Source organism: Sus scrofa, chromosome 10 (genome assembly GCF_054392235.1).
Source record: "Sus scrofa isolate SSC_HxYL_T2T_F1_AM1 chromosome 10, Sscrofa_HxYL_maternal_Yorkshire_Landrace_v2.0, whole genome shotgun sequence".
Classification (NCBI taxonomy): Eukaryota; Metazoa; Chordata; class Mammalia; order Artiodactyla; family Suidae; genus Sus; species Sus scrofa.
The window spans coordinates 19,891,120-19,908,500 of NC_139392.1; the positions used below are offsets into that span (position 1 = coordinate 19,891,120).

At 39.3% G+C, this 17,381-nt stretch overlaps 1 protein-coding gene across 3 annotated transcripts in view; it reads right to left on the reverse strand.

Annotated features, from left to right (window-relative positions):
- The window catches only part of ADSS2 (adenylosuccinate synthase 2), a 39,127-nt gene that overhangs the window by 12,001 nt on the left and 9,745 nt on the right, over positions 1-17,381 (reverse strand). Inside the window, exons 2-7 of one of the 3 annotated variants that reach the window (XR_014817017.1) lie at positions 15,705-15,807; positions 14,786-14,854; positions 12,299-12,349; positions 3,428-3,494; positions 2,779-2,886; positions 662-1,264 (exon numbers count right to left, since the gene is read on the reverse strand). Coding sequence is in view for 1 of the 3 variants with exons in the window: in NM_001097508.1 (NP_001090977.1) it covers positions 1,183-1,264; positions 2,779-2,886; positions 3,428-3,494; positions 12,299-12,349; positions 14,786-14,854; positions 15,705-15,807 (480 nt within the window). In the remaining 2 variants the exon portion in view is untranslated. 3 annotated transcript variants of the gene reach the window in all.

The window sequence follows — 17,381 nt, forward strand, 5'->3', positions numbered from 1 at the left end:
ATGTTCCTTGGAGGTCACTTTCTTTTTTTTTTTTTTTTTAGGGCTACACCTGTGCATATGGAGGTTCCCAGGCTAGGGGTCTAATCAGAGCTGCAGCAGCTGACTTGTGCCCCAGCCACAGCAATGCCAGTTCCGAGCCACGTCTGTGACCTACACCACAGCTCACAGCAACGCCGGATCCTTAACCCACTGTGGGAGGCCAGGGATCAAACCCACAACCTCATGGTTCCTAGGCAGAATCATTTCCACTGCGCCACAATGGAAACTCCATCCCTTTTTTTTTGAGGAATTCAGTGAGTGGACAGACCTTGGTCTGCACAGTGCTTTTAAGAGTCAAATGGGTACCAGTCCTAAATGGGTGGTTAGCTTCTTACTTGCCCCTTTGTTGATTTATCCTCCAAATTGCTATGAGTGGTTTTTGTTTTTTTGGTCTTTTTGACTTTTTAGGGCTGCATCTGTGGCATACGGAGGTTCCCAGGCTAGGGGTTGAATCAGAGCTGTAGTGGCCAGCCTACACCACAGCCACAGCAACGCCAGATCCAAGCCGTGTCTGCGACCTACACCACAGCTCACAGCAACGCCGGATCCTAGACCCGCTGAGCAAGGCCAGGGACCGAACCCGCAACCTCATGGTTCCTAGCCGGATTCGTTTCCGCTGTGCCAGGATGGGAACTCCACTATGAGTGTTTTTTATGTAACAATGAATCTAGTTTTATTTTTTTTGGCTCAAAACTATTCAACAGCTAAACTCCCTCTCACTGCATATAAGACCAACCTAAGGCCTGTGAGTTGGTCCCTACCTGTCGAACTTTATCTTCAGGTACTTTACTCCTGCTCCCTACTCAGTATTTCGTTTAAGCCACATCACGTGAAGTTACTCAGACATACCACACCCCTTTAGGCCCATCATACTTCAGACTTAAAAAGTCCAAACAATTCAATTTACCAGTTCTCACCTATAAGGCTTTAGGCAAATATGTGTGGCACTTAGTATACTATGAACTATTTAATAGTTTATGGATCTTCTCGGTCACAATGTAATTTCATAAAGGAAATTAAAGAGCACATGTTCTTCCTTCTTATATTTTCAGTTCCTGACACAAAGACGGAATGAGTGAAGAAGGCTCTGGAGGCCAACTGGGCAAACACGAAAAGGAAATGATAAAGATCAGAAAGCGTTACCTTGAGTTTTTGTAATTCACCTTCAATGTCTATTTCCAAGGTGGGGTATATAGATTTGTACTGGTTAGCCAGAACTTTGAACCTAAGAAATACAGATAAATCAAGATATTAGCTCGGTTTTAAAATAGTCTGACTAATACTCCATCCAAAGGGCTTCTGGCGATAAGTGGCCTTAATAACAATCCCAAACTGAAATTACCCGCTGAAAAAGAGAATCCGATAAAGGAGATCAGTCACATGAACAAAAGCTGCACTCAGGCTATTTTTTTTTTTAACCAATAGGATTATCAACAATATAATTAAGGTGAGGTGTGTGAGGGGCAGGAGGAGTAGGAAATGATGAGATCTGCAACCACAAGACTTAAATAGGAACTAACTATAGTGTACTGTGTGCAAGACCAAAAAAGGGGACCACCCTACGTGATGGTTTTAAAAAGAGACAGAGGCAGACATTAGCAATTGCCTCTGATATTCTCAGCGGAGGTGCCCCGGCAGGGCAGACTGCTGACCGAAAACGGAGAGAGCTCTTTGATGACACCTGTTATTAGATGCAACCAACTAACTCCCCATAACTGAATCATCGCATAGTGGGGTTTTTAATGATGATTAGGACTCTCACAGAGATTAAGTGTTCATATGACAGTTCTATTTTTCAGGGTGAGTTTAGATACACAACAGTTCACCAGTACCTGAGACCCTAATTCTTTCTAGAAAGTATTTTTTTTTTTTTTTTTTTTTTTGCTCTTTAGGGCTGTACCTGTGGCATATGGAAGTTTCCCAGCCTAGGGGTCCAATCAGAGCTACAGCTGTTGACCTACACCACAGCCACAGCAATGTCAGATCTGAGCGGTGTCTGAGACCTACACCACAGCACATGGTAACACTGGATCCTTTAACCCACTGAGTGGGTCCAGGGATGGAAGCTACATCCTCATGGATCCTAGTCGGGTTCATTTCTGCTAAGCCACAATGGGAACTCCCTCTTTCTAGGAGTCTTTTTTTTTTTTTTTTTTGGTCTTTTTACCATTTCTTAGGCCACTCCTGCGGCATATGGAGGTTCCCAGGCTAGGGGTCTAATCGGAGCCATAGCCACCAGCCTACGCCAGAGCCACAGAAAAGAAGGATCCGAGCCGCATCTGCGACCTACACCACAGCTCACGGCGACGCCAGATCCTTAACCACTGAGCCACGACGAGAACTCCTTTCCTAGGCATCTTTAACGGAGTCTTTGGACCTGAAAATCTAAGGATCAAGACCCGAAGGCATGGTGATCCCACCACAGCACTGCCACATCCCTCTCGGTGTCTCAGTAAACCATTCAAAGGTACAATCCTTAAATACAATTTTGGCTTTGTCTTTTTTGGGGGTACTGATATGATATCAACATCATGTTACTTTTCATGAAATTATTTAACCCGACATTGAGGCCTAGCTGGCATGTAATAAGAAAATACCTTTAATATTTCAAATGAAACAGAGAAAAAAGCCAACCATCACTACTCAACTAGAATACTGACTTTATCAATTTGCATCCTGGGCTTTAAAAATTCTAAAAAATCCACACATTCTTTCCATTTTGAAACCCAAGGTGGTTACCTCTCAGAGAAGCCATCAAAGTCAGAAACGAGATCGCACATCCTGAGTCCACTCCGAGCAGCTTTGGAAGAATAAACTGGACCAATGCCCTTTTTCGTGGTACCCAAACTTAAAAATAAATCAAAACAAGCTCTGAGTTAGACAAGAAAGATGCTGTTCTCATGTTCAGATCAACACAAAGGATGAAGTTACTATGATTCTTTTCTGTTTATGCTATTTCCTGTAAGTTTATTTTCACAATGTTATTTTCTCTCAAGTTTAAATAGGATATTCTAATACTTATTTTTCTTTCCCTTTCTTTTTTTTTCTTTTTTTTGCTTTTTAGGGCTGCACCTGTAACATATGGGAGTTCCCAGGCTAGGGGTCAAATCAGAGCTACAGCTCCCAGCCTACACCATAGCCACAGCAACATGGGATCTGAGCCGCATCTGTGATCTACACCACAGCTCACGGCAACGCCGGATCCTTTAACCCACTAAGCGAGGCCAGGGATTGAACTCACATCCTCATGGATACTAGTCAGGCTTGTTACTACTGAGCCACAATAGGAACTTCCATAAATACTTATTTTTCTTAAGCTTCTGGCCGAGAATTTAAACACAAAAGACTGTGCACACGTGCACACACAGAACACATACAAAAAACATACTTTTTTCCTGCTTGTTCTTGTCTCTGTTGTTCCTGAATACCATCAGCTGCTTGATGAAAATCAAATACTGAGGGGAAAAAAACAAAATTACAGTTGTTGAAACAAAATATAGGAAAGCAAAACATGTTGCATTTTAAATTACTGCAGTTATAAATCCCTTCAACTTAATTTCTTTATGACAAACTGGACAGATACATTATATATATATATATTTTTCCCCCCCACTGTACAGCATGGGAACCAAGTTACGCATACATGTATACATACTTTTTCCTCCCATTGTGTGTTGCGATGTAAGTGTCTAAATCCTTAACCCACTCACTGTGCTGGGCCAGGGATCAAACCTGCAGCCAACGCTCCCCAGACGCCACTGACCCTTTTGCGCCACAGCGGGAACTCCATTCACTCCCACCATTACTGTTGCTTTTTTGGATGCAGGTTTGATCCCTGGCCCAGCACAGTGAGTAGGTTAAGGATCTGGCATTGCCAACGCTGTGGCTTAGGTTGCAACTGTGGCTTGGATCTGATCCCTGGCCCAGGAACTCCATATGCCCCAAGGCAGCCAAAAATGGGGGAAAAAATGGTAGGAGTGAAGATTATAATGCCAACTGAATACATTAATATGAAAACATGCCTGATCATTCATATTTACTGCAATCTCTGCTATTTTAAAAATGAGTCCTTAAGAGAGCAACTTTGGAATACCTTACCCTACAATTCTACAAAGCTCAGTTTACTACCATATCCTTGTCAAGTTCTGGACTCCAGAAATCAGAATTTTATGTTGATTACCTCCCTCTCCTTCACTGGTCCCAAGCGTCCATCATCTCTCATGAAAGCAGGAGCTTCCTAACATGAGTGGGCCTATGCCCACTCTTGGACTTTCTAATGCCTATTTTATAATGTAGCCAAAGCCTTCTCTCTAAGACACAAATATGAGGTCACCACTCTCATTTTTAAAACCCAATGTCTTTCTAGTCCTTAAAAGACAAAAGTCTTACAAGGCCTCCTTGCACAACCTGGCCTATGACCTTACACGAGGCTCCGCCCCCTCACTGCCCTCCCACCCCATCACACCCTCATCCTCCAAGGCCTTGGCTCCAGGCATGTACTTCTCTTGTCTGAATATGCTTCTGCACCCTCTCTTCTCTCTCCCTCTTCTCCTCCCCTTCCCTCCCCATCTCTGTACCGGTTTCCCTGCAGCTACACAAATGGACATTCCTACCAGCAGTTCATGAGAGTTCCCTTTTCTCCACATCCTCAACACTTATTATCTTTTGCCCCTGCCCCCGTTTTTTCTTTGGATCGCACTCACAGCCTATGGAGGTTCCCAGGCTAGGGGTCACATCTGAGCTACAGCTCCCAGCCTATGCCACAGTCACATGGGATCTGAGCAGCCCACTGCAAAGCCGGATATGCAACCCACTGTGTGAGGCCAGGGATCGAACCCACATCCTCATGGACACTAGTAGGGTTCATTACCCCGGAGCCTCACCAGGAACGCCTCTCTCTTGTCTTTTTGATGCTGGACATTCTGTGTGCGAAGTAAAATGTCCCTGTGGTTTTGATTTGTGCTTCCCTAATGAGTACTGAGGTTGAGCACTTTTCTTGTATCTGTGGGTCATCTGCAGTATCTTTCTTTTGTGGAAAAATATCTATTCAGTTCCTCTGTCCTTTGGTTAACTGAATTTTTTTCCCGTGATGTCCTTTTATTAATGGGATTTTTCCCCCTATTATATGAGTTCTTTATACATTTTGGAATTAACCCCTTATCAGATATATGATTTGCAACTATTTCTTCTATTGTAGCTTGCCTTTTTATTGTGTGGATGGTTTCCCTTGTTATACAAAATCTTTTCAGTCTGATGGAGTCCTATTTTTTTATTTTTGCTTTTGTTGCCTTCGCTGTTATTGTCAAATTAAAAAAAAAAAAAATCACTGCCAAGACCAGTGTTAAGGAGCTTACTATCTATGTTTTCTTCTAGGAGTTTTATGGTTTCAGTTCCTTGGTTCTTCAAGTCTTTAATCTCATTTTGAGTTACTAAGATAGTGGTCCAGTTTCATTTTTTTGGCTGTCCAGTTCTCCCAATAATACCATTTATTGAAGAGACTGTCCTTTTCCCACTGTATATTCTTGGCTGCTTTGTTGTAATTGACCACATATGTGGTTTTATTTCAGAGCCCCTATTACATATCATTGATCTATGTGCCTGTTTTCATGCTAGTACCACACTGTTTTCATTACTATAGCTTTCTGATATAATTTGAAATCAGGAAGCATAATGCCTGCAACTTTATTTTGCTTTTTCAAGATTGCTTTGACTATTGGGGGTTCTTTGCATTTCCATACAAATTCTACAATTGTTTGTTCTAATTTCTGTGGAAAATTCCATTGGAATTGCATGAATTCCGAATGCACTGAATCCTAAGATTGCTTTGGGTAGTATGAATATTTTAATGATATTAATTCTTCAGTTCATGAGCATTTCCATATACCTGTGTCTTCTTCGACTTCTTTCAGCCATGTCTTATAGTTTTCAGTATACAGGTCTCCTACCTCCTTGGTTAAGAGTACCTTTTTCAGGCACTAGAAGGCTCTACATAATAAGGTAAACACTGATTATAGAAGTAAAATATGTATGTATATACTCTTCATGCAGCACTTTGCTATATTACGTGGTATGTTAAAATGTTTACTTATTTTTCTGTGACATGGACTCTAAACCTTGGCCTATAAATAGGTATTACATTCTATAGGGTTTAGCTCATTATCATGTTCCTATTTTGATGCCCAGCCAAGAGCATTTCTCATCTACATTTGAAAGGCCAAAATAGTTCTTAAGAGCGGTTTCAATGAAACTCAGATTTTGCAAATCAGTTAAGACAATACTGAGATATTGGAGTAGGCTGTTTCTTTTGAATTAAAAAAAATGTGCATTTTAGTATGTTTTATTTTCTATGTTCAACAAAGTTACCAAGGCAACTGGCAAATCACAAATAACTGTTGGAAAGCAGGTGAGCCAAGTACCTTACCACAGAGCTAATATCTTCTTAGGTTTTTCTAGGCTCCGAGAAGCTATTGGTAGAACCAGAATAATTACTTTTATAAAGCTTCACCCCGGCATGCCCCCACAATTACCATTTTTGAAAGAACAGCCTTTGTCTGAAGTTACTTTGAATAGCATTTCCATTTTCTACAGAGCAGCCATTGAAAACACACAAACAAACAAAATGCCAGCTTGGGGAGTCAGTCTAATTTTTAAAATTAAAGGTAACTGTGCACTTTCAGTAATTAAGTTTTATGAACACTGCCTTATTATTTTTTTAAATTATTATAGTTAGGTTTTACTACAGCAAACTATTGTTTACTGTATTGAAAGGTCCAGTGTGAGCCTCAGGACATGTAATATCCATTTTGCTGCTTCTCATATCTCCTCAGGTCTTTTCTCCCCCACCACCACTTTTGTTTTTGGTTTTTGGGTTTTTTTTTTTTTTGCTTTTTAGGGCTGCACTCACGGCATAAGGAGGCTCCCAGGCTAGGGGTCTAACTGGAGCTGTAGCCACCAGCTTACACCACAGCCACAGCCACACCAGATCCGAGCTGCGTCTGCGACCTACACCACAGCTTGCGGCAATGCCGGATCCTTAACCCACTGGTCGAGGCCAGGGATCGAACCTACAAGCTCATGGTTCCTAGTCGGATTCATCTCTGCTGCGCCAAGATAGAAACTCCACCATTTTTTTTTTGTTAAATATGCCACTTTAAGTCAGAGTACAGTATGGTCATCTATCGGCTCAATAGCGTATGGCATATGTCTAGGCCTTATTCATCTTGTATTTCCCTCAGGTTATTACTCAAATGTCATCTTCTCAGTGAAACCTCCCCGGCCACTTTATCTAAAATTATAGTTCCCCATCTACTTCCTCCAAATGCCTGAAACTACCTGGCTCCTTTTTCTGATTTACTTTTTCTCCTCAGAACTTACACTGTAAGCCACGGTACATTACCTGTCTTTCCTGCAGTAGCTCCATGAAGGGATTTTTGTCTTTTCTACCTCTGAGTCCTCAGTGCCCAACCCCACCTGACAGAAAGTAGGTATCCAATAGGTACTTGTTGAATCAGAGGACAGACATCCAGTAAAGCTGGATTTCAAATGCTTTAAAAAATTTCATTTTATTTTTTTAATTTTTTAGAGCCGCATCCACAGCATATGGAATTTCCCAGCGAAGGGGTTGAAAGGGACATACAGCTGCTGGCCTATGCCACAGCCACAGCAACAAGGGATCCAAGCCGCATCTGTGATCAACACTACAGCTCACAGCAATGCTGGATCCACTGAGTGAGGCCAGGGATTGAACCCACACCCTCATGGATACTAGTCAGGTTTGCTACCGCTGAGCCACAACTGGAACTCCCCCCCAAATTTCACTTTTTCAGCCATTTCTCAGTCTCTTTTTCTCATTAAGCATCCATATACTACAAATTCTGCTATGAGATTCAGTGGGACAGGGCACAATTATAATGTAATGGTTCCTTGAATACTTGCTTAAGTATGCTCATGAAAAGAACTAGCCAATGACTTAGTCATTTTTAAATTTTTTTAAAAGAAAATTGACTGTTTAAAGCTAACACATTAACAGTGTTTTGTGGGGTTTATAGTAATGTAGATATGAAATATATGAAAATAATAACACAAATGACTGGACAAGGGAAATGCAAGCATTTTATTATAAGGACCTAAGGCTAAATGCTATATTATTTTAAGGTAGATCATGAAAATTTAAAGATACATATCATAAATCCTAGAACTATCACCAAAATTCATGAAACAAGAAGTACAGCTCATAAGCTAATAGCAGAGATAATATTTAAAATATCCAATCTCAAGGAAATAAGAAAGAAAAAAAAAAACCCACAAAGAACAACCAAAAAAACAAAAAGCAGATACAAATTCAACCCAATTGCTAATATAATATACTAAATGTAAATAGTCTAAGTTCTTCAATTAAAAGGTACATTGTCACAATGAATGAAAAGCAAGACCCACATATATTTGGTCAACAATAAAGGAGATATAAAGACACAGATGGGCTAAAGGTTATTAGAGGATGGAAAAAGACACCATGTAAATACTAATCTTAGGAAAGCTCTAGTACACTTCCTAGTTTGTACTAACAATCTCATGATTTATGAAAAATTTTTAAAATCCTTGGAAAGAACTACTATTTTTAAGCATCTATGTACCAGACTAGGTCATGTGCTTAGTTCTGAGATGAGAAATTGAATGCCATGATTACAATGGAGCTTAGAGAATTGTCCTTTCAGGCCTATGGTAAGAGTCCCTGGAGTAAAAATTTGAAGTGGTTTCATAGCAATGATCCTCAGCAATTTTCTAGTTAGTTAGCTAATTTTTCTGATAACGCTATTCACTTTTTTTTTTTTTTTTGCTTTTAAGGCCACATGTGCAACACGTGGAAGTTCCCAGACTAGGAGTTGAATCGGAGCTGCAGCTGCCAGCCTATGTTATGCCACAGCCACAGCAATGCAGGATCCGAGCCGTGTCTGCAACCCACACTGCAGCTCACGACATCGCTGGATCTGTAATCTACGGAGCAAGGCCAGGCATTGAACCTGTGTCCTCATGGATATCAGTCGGGTTTGTTAACGCTGAGGTGCAAGGGGAACTCCAACATTATTTACTTCTTTTCACCATTTCGGAATTGAACGAAAAGTACATAGTGCTTACAGACATTTTAATAACGCGTTTTAAAGAATACAGGTATTATTACACACATTACTAGTAACATCTAAACTTTTGTCTGAGTTATCCCTTAGGGGCTCAGTTCTCCTCTATCAGAAATGCTTTCCTTTAAGAACACACATATACTGAAAAGGAAACATCATTATTAAAGAAACACAGTGAAATTATTTAAAAATTATAAAACTGATTCATATTTGTTATGATTTAAACCACATTACTTTCTTATTACTCTGGTCCTTTTGGCTCCTTCTGCCTCACTTCTTTCTTGAGTTTTTGTCCTCTAAAGTAGTTAAGAAACTTTCTTAACCACTGTGCTATATCCATGGATGCAAACTGTCAAGTGACAGACCCAAAGCATTTGTAATGAAGAAAGGTAGAGGAGCTCCCATCATGGCTCAGCAGAAAGCAATTTGACTAGTACCCATGAGGACACAGGTTAAGGATCTGGTGTTGCTGTGACCAGTGGTGTAGGTTGCAGACGGCCGGCAGCTACCGCTCAGATTCAACCCCTAGCCTGGGAACCTCCATATGCCGCAGGTATAGCCCTAAAAAGACAAAAAAAGACAGGTGGAGAATCCAGGAACACAGGTATCTCTTTTAATACTATGTTTTCCCAAGAGATTGATATCATCAGCATAGATTAAGTCTACAAGGTTGAATGTATCTGATTCTGCCTATTTTGTGAGCCACATGGGAAGTCCAGAATTTGATTAGGCATATTAAGGTTATAAGTTACTCAAAGGGTAACTATGGTAGGTATGATCCTATTTTGCAGTCCTAAATTAATGCTATTCAGATTAAGATATTGAATTTCACACAGCAGATGACAGAGGACCACTGCAAAGTTCTGAAGGTAAGCAGAGGCTTTCATCATCTATCACAACGCCTTACTTGATCCACAGGACAGAAGCAATGAGTATCAAGAGGCTACACATAAAAACTAGGAAGTTAAAGATGACTCATGGTAAAGAATAGAACATATATAAGATTAATGATTAGTGAGTGTAAGCATATAAAAACACTATAAAAGTAACGCACAAAAATATAATTTTCATTATTACCTAAGAGACTGTCAGTAATAAAAATCACACTAAATTGCTTTCTCTATTATAGCACTACAGTGATGATATGTAAAAGCTTAAAAGAACTAAGACAAAGAAATAACCAAAAATACTTTACAAAGCTGAGAGGCTGAGCACGATTTTTTTTTTTAGGGCCACACCTGCAGCATGTGGAGGTTCCCAAGGCTAGGGGTCGAATCGGAGCTGTAGCCACCAGCCTACACCACAGCCACAGCAACGCAGGATCTGAGCTGCATCTGCAACCTATACCACAGCTCACGGCAACGCTGGATCTTTAACTTACTGATCAAGGCCAGGGATCGAACCCACAACTTCACGGTTACTAGTTGGATTCGTTTCCACTGAGCCACAAGGGGAACTCGCTGATTTTTTTTTTTTTAACCAGAGGCTTAAAATGGCCAACACATAGGACAAATTAACAACTTCCTACCTCATAAAAACAGAATGAAACCCTTGAGTCCTCACCAAACTGCATGTTATTATTTGGGATGGCAAAGCTTCTTTCTTTCTTTTTTTGTATAATTATGCATTTACGCTATTAATCATTCTGAAAATACCTATTGCAGTTTTGCTAAAAAAGAAAAAACTATGAGCTCTTCAAAGAAAAGGTTCAATTTAAATACAACTGATAGTTAATATTCTCATGGTTTAAATACAGTCGGGTGAAATATAAATGACTTACAAGCCTATTTCGATTTATAAAAAAATATGTATTTATAAAAACTACGTATTCTATATATTTTAGCTAGTCACACTCAAAACTAGCCAAGTTTTCAGTATGGAGAATACCAATCTACTCACAGACAACATATAGGACAATGTGAACAAATATAAAAGTGTTTTGCAGGAGTTCTCGTTGTGGCTCCGCGGAAACGAATCTGACTAGCATCCATGAGGACACAGGTTAGATCTCTGGCCTCACTCAGTGGGTTAAGGATCCAGTGTTGCCATGAGCTGTGGTATAAGGCGTAGACGAGGCTCAGATCTGGCCTTACTGTGGCTGTGGTGTAGGCTGGTGGCTACAGCTCCAATTCGACCCCTAGCCTGGGACCTTCCATATGCTGTAGGTGCAGCCCTAAAATTTAAAAAAAAAAAGTGTTTTGCAGTAGTAACCACAAACTGCTCTTTTCAGATTTTATAGATTAAGCCCATGGCAAAGTATGTGACGAGAAGGGAGTTTTCACATAAAAGCTGTATGTCAATTCAGTACAGTTTGCTTCAAATAAGCTATTTTACTGGGTGCCTAAAATTATGTACAGGATTCAAATCTGTAATTGTCATCTGGAGGTTCTGACCCTTGCCTGATAAATACACAAGAAAATTTTGATGGGGTTGTCTGTTAAATGGAGATCAATCCTCAAACTACAGCACTTCAAGAGACGTCCATATTTAATTACAATTTAAGAGTTCTAATCAATTATAGAAGTTTCTAACATTTATAGTTCTTTACCTTTTCTGGTTATTGCCTCTTAATCATGTCACTGCTAGCTATAAATTCTATCACTTCACAGGCAGGATAATAACAGGGAAACAAGTCTCAAATATATCGCTGAGGGTTGAAAGTAACTTTAAAATCCAGTTTGTTCTAACCAGTGGAAGAGAAGGCTAGTGTGAATAAAGTCCACATCATTTAAAAAGCAGTATCATTAACATTTTAGGTACAAAGAATCACTCTAAATATCTGCCAGATTGTAGATCTACTTTTACAGTATTAATATGTGCAAATAAATTGTGCTCTTTGTAGTTAACTCTGGCTTCTTTTTTAATAGAAGTAGAGCTGTCTCATGAAATGCTGCTCAAATTATTCATATGATTAGCTAATTCTTCAGACATAGGTAAATTTTAACCTACTCCTTATCAGAATCAGAAAAAAAAATTAGTAAGATTTCATGTATTTGAAACATACTATTGCAATCCATCCTATTTAGTTTTCACTAAAATTAAACACAAAATTGGCTACTAAATGCTTTCATATAAGTTTCTGACAAAAAAGACCGTTATAAATAAATGCATTATGTTCCCCTTACCAATATGAGCTCTGTCAGATATGATAAGCCTTTTTTCCCAGCCTTCCAGACCTAGAGGGAAGGGGAAAAAAAGATTTATTTAATTGAACATTTTGTACAATAATTTTAAATCTTAATTCTTAAAAAATACACTATTTTTAGCATTTTTCACTGAATTAATCATTTTAGTGTCTTTTCTTCTATAGGAAAAATGTTTAACAAGAGTTTTGTCACCTGTCATTCATTATACAAACTCATTCACAAATTCTATCTAAGTGTTTTGCTCTAAAAAGCTCCAAACTCGGGGTTCCTGTTGTGGCGCAGCGGAAACAAATCCGACTACGAACCCGACTACGAACCATGAGGTTGCAGGTTCCATCCCTGGCCTCGCTCAGTGGGTTAAGGATCTGGTGTTGCCGTGAGCTATGGTGTAGGTCAAAGACGTGGCTTGGATCTGGTGTTGCTATGGCTGTGGTGTAGGCCAGCGGCTACAGCACCAATTAGACCCCTAGCCTGGGAACTTCCATATGCAGACAAAAGGACAAAAGACAAAAAAAATAAATAAAAATAAAAAGCTCCAAACTCAGGGCAGCCAGCCACATAAAATACTTCTAGGAATCCAAAACAAAAGTGTAGGACATAGCATTTTGTTGGAGGCGGGGGCGAGGGAGTGGGAGTGAGGTGCAGAGAAAGGGACCATTTTGAGAGGAAAGTTAATTTTGGGAGTGGTACCTTTTCCAAAAGGCAATTATAAAAAGTGTGATTAAACAAAGTAACAAAATGTTCTAATTCCTCCAAAGTACTATCAATTACTGTACTTATCATCTGGAATTATATCAAGATATATCTGCCCATTTAAGTATGAATGCCTGAGAGCAGGGGTCATCAGTTTTCACAGAATGGGCCCTGTCACCCAATAAATGTTCCCCCCAAAATAATAGCTGAGTGGATAGATAAATGAATCTAAATATCTTTCTTTAAAGACATAGTAGGCTGTATGCATTCTAACGACAAGCCACTAAGCCCTATTTTTTTTTTTTTTTTTATTTTGGTCTTTCTGCCTTTTCTAGGGCCGCTCCCGAGGCATATGGAGGTTCCCAGGCTAGGGGTCGAATCGGAGCTGTGGCCACCGGCCTACACCACAGCCACAGCAACACGGGATCCGAGCCTCATCTGCAACCTACACCACAGCTCACAGCAACGCCAGATCCTTAACCCACTGAGCGAGGCCAGGGATCGAACCTGCAACCTCATGGTTCCTAGTCGGATTCGTTAACCACTGCGCCACAATGGGAACTCCCTAAGCCCTATTTTTAAAACGAGTATTTGGGAGTTCCCGTCATGGCTCAGTGAAGGATGCAGCTCGGATCTGGCATTGCTGTGGCTGTGGTGTAGGCCGGCAGCTGCAGCTCCAATTTGACCCCTAGCCAGGGGAACCTCCATATGCCGCGAGTGCAGCCCAAATAAATAAATAAATAAATAAATAAATGACAGGCACATAGGTAAAAATTCAGGGAGAACAACAGAGACCATAGCAAGACAGGATTCTACGAAGTCAGACTTAGCTGTTAGGAACACTTGAGGGGATACTGCTACCTTTAAATGTGAAAAATAAACTTTAACAACATAATAGAATGCAGTACTTTAAATATGAGCTACGGAGAAACTACACTAGTACTTTAAATATGAGCTAAGGAGAAACTACAATTGATTATCCTCAATTGCATATTTTTGGCTCTGCCACATTCTCCTCAAACTCTGGCAAGGCAGCCAAATTGATTATAAACAGAATTCCAAAAATCCAGAAAAGATGAGAAAATATGGGAAATCAAGTCTTTTTTTTTTTCCTTTTTTTTTTTTTTTAAGATGGAAGGAGCACTAATCCCTCATCTGGAGGGAAGGACCTAAATGACCCTCTTTTATCCCTGGGTTGTGGCAACCAAGGGAGTCGAGATCCTCTAGGAAAGGAGAGGAACATGTACACAGTGGGGCCAGGAGCTCCTGATGTGCCTTCAGCTAATCTCTGACTTTGGCAAAAGGGGATGCTGACTTGAGCACAAATGGCAAAATGAATTTCCTAGAGTTTTGCCACCAACACATGGTAATTGTAGATAAAGTTTACAGATGACCAATGTGCAAAAACTCAGGACTGACAAAACAACCTTGTTATGTTTGCCTTTTGTTTAAAATACTAATTGTAATGAATTAAAGTTAATAATGGACATTAAAAAATGTGCACTATATTGGAAACCAATTATAAGGGAAAAAATCATTTAAAAATAAATAAAAATATTTTAAAAATTAAACAAAAAATGTCTCCTACAATAACTTGTAATTTTAAAGCAGGAGACCTTGTAAATCAGCTATAACGGAAAAAACAAAAATCATTATAAAAAATAAAGTAGGAGACCAAAATGTTAAATCTTTTCTGGAATGAAATCTCAGTAAAAATAATAATTTATTAAAAAATAACTCATTACCAGCCAAAGCAGACTCATTTTTTCATACCTTTTCCTTTTTGAACATTTTTCTCTGCTTCCTCAAACAATCCAGGTAGATGAATTACCACACCATTTCCTATAGAAAAACAAAACAAAACAAAACAAAAACACAAACACAACACAAATAAAAATCTCAAATTTAAACATCTATACTTCTAACATAGGCACACATAGTGGTATTTAAACAAAGACATCCACAATAACTATCTCAGGGAGGCATTTTGATCAATAGGACATTCTAATTTATCAGGGAGTTATCACAGAAATAATTCCAGGTTTTAAACAGTAGTATAATACAAATACATACATAAGAGAACATAACATAGCATATAAAACACTAAAACTACACTCAACATAATTAGAAATTTCTTTTAAACAAAGTGAAACTGTCATTTTGAAAGAAACTAGTTACAGAGTTTTCGGCACACTGAATCAGATCACAGCAGATTCCAAAGCAATGTCTTTCAAATTGGGGACCTATTAGTGGCCATATAATCAATTTAATGGGTTGTGATTAGCATTTTTAAAAATAAAAAAACTAGAATAGAAAATGACAGGTTGCATCTTACACTATAAAGGTTCAAAATCAACCCATGAAACACAGACCTCCCATATTTCTTATAATGCTTTTATAACATTATACACTGTTTGGAAAGCTGACTTGATGACCTAACATTGTTATAGAATTAAAATTGCCAGTGATCAGAAATAAATGAAAAGTAATCATTCCAAAAAGTATTAGTGCTAAAAGATCTAAAAACTGTAAAACAGCCAAAGTTAGGTATATTTGCCAAGGTATCACTGTCAATATTAATAAGCAATCAATGAACCATTTGATTTAGAGATTAAATCAGTTTAGATAATGAAAAATGAACACTATTATCATTCTGGGGGAAAAAATCCCTAAGTTCAGGTTATATACTTACCAATGAATGCAGTAACATTCGGATTAATTATTCCACTGGGTAAAAGATGAAAATCATATTCCACAGAATCTACAACAACTGTATGGCCAGCGTTATTTCCTCCCTGCAACACAAGATGGGAAAAATGAACCTGACAATAAACGCAAGTAATAATCTCCTCCCAAAGTGAATTAATGATCTCCTGCTAAAATGCCAGTTTAACTTAAGAAAACCTAACTGTTGACCAGAAACACTTATTTAGAGGCTTTACAATAGTTTGGCTATTCCCTCTCCTCTCCCCACTATTTCTGGTACACTTGAATGGTAACACCTGACAGGACCTGGAAACGAAGGAAGTCAGGTTTCTCAGAGATAGGAAGACATGTCCCTTCTTTTTTTTTCTTTTTAGGGCTATACCTTCGGCATATGAAGTCCCCAGGCTAGGGATCAAATTGGAGCTGCAGCTGCCAGCCTATGCCACAGCCATAGCAACACCAGATCTGAGCCATATCTGCAACCTACTTCACAGGTCACAGCGATGTTGGATCCTTAACCTGCTCAGCGAGGCCAGGGATCAAACCCACGTCCTCATGGATGCTAGTCAGGTTCGTTTCCACTGAGCCAGGATGGGAACTCCCTAAAGTAAGTTTTAGCACAGGGTCATTTCACAAAAAAACCCACAGATGAAGCTTCAAATGTTAAGTGTTAAGTGGTGCTACCTAAAATATTTATAGATTGGAATATACAAAATTCGTCTTGGGAGATCAGGAAATTGTCCTCAAACACAGGTCCGAAGCGAGATCATGTGTTATTAGATAGCAAATCAAAGAGGTTTCAGCAGGACCACTACTGCCAACCCATCACCTCAACCAACCACCACCACCACCCACTAGCAAACTGCAAGGGCAGATCCAGTCCTTCCTCTGCATCCACAGGAGACTGGTTCCAGGACCCCCAAAGATACCAAAATCCACAAATGCTTAAGTCCCTTGTATAAAACAGTGTAGTATTTGCATAAAGCCTATGCACATCCTCAAGCACACTTTAAATCATCTCTAGATCACCTACAATGCCTAATACAATGTAAATGCTATGTAAATTGGAAACAATGTGAATGCTGGGTAAATAGTTGTCAGCATAACGAATTCAAGGTTGCTTTTTTGGAACTTTCTGGAATTTTTTTTTTCACATGTTTTCAATTGACAGTTGATTGGATCCTTGGATGCAGAACCTGTGGATGTGCATGTCCTCTCAGGTTGCAGGACCTCCTATTTGTGACAGAACTGCTTCTCACCCCGCAGCTCTATGGAGCCTGTACCAAGATGAGTGGCAAAAACATATTTGTTTAATTACGCTTAAGGGTTTTCCTAAGTAGCTCTGGAGAGGCCAGATAAATGATGGGTGATAAATATATCCTTTGATCTACTTTTGACAGAGATGCCCCCAAGTAAATGTGGTAAGCTATTCTCTCAGATACAATATTAATCACATACTCATATTAATAGTTATATGTAACTACCTCCTGCTGCTTTGCTAAATTCCCATAATTTTTTTATGACCCCAGTCACTCATGTAGTATTTAGCAGTGACTTTTAATCATCATTGTTGTGTGTTTTATATTACTTAACCTAAAAAAAGAATCTGCTCAATTAACTGTTTGACGGACAAAGAGCTGTGCAATAGCAATTAATGTTGTTT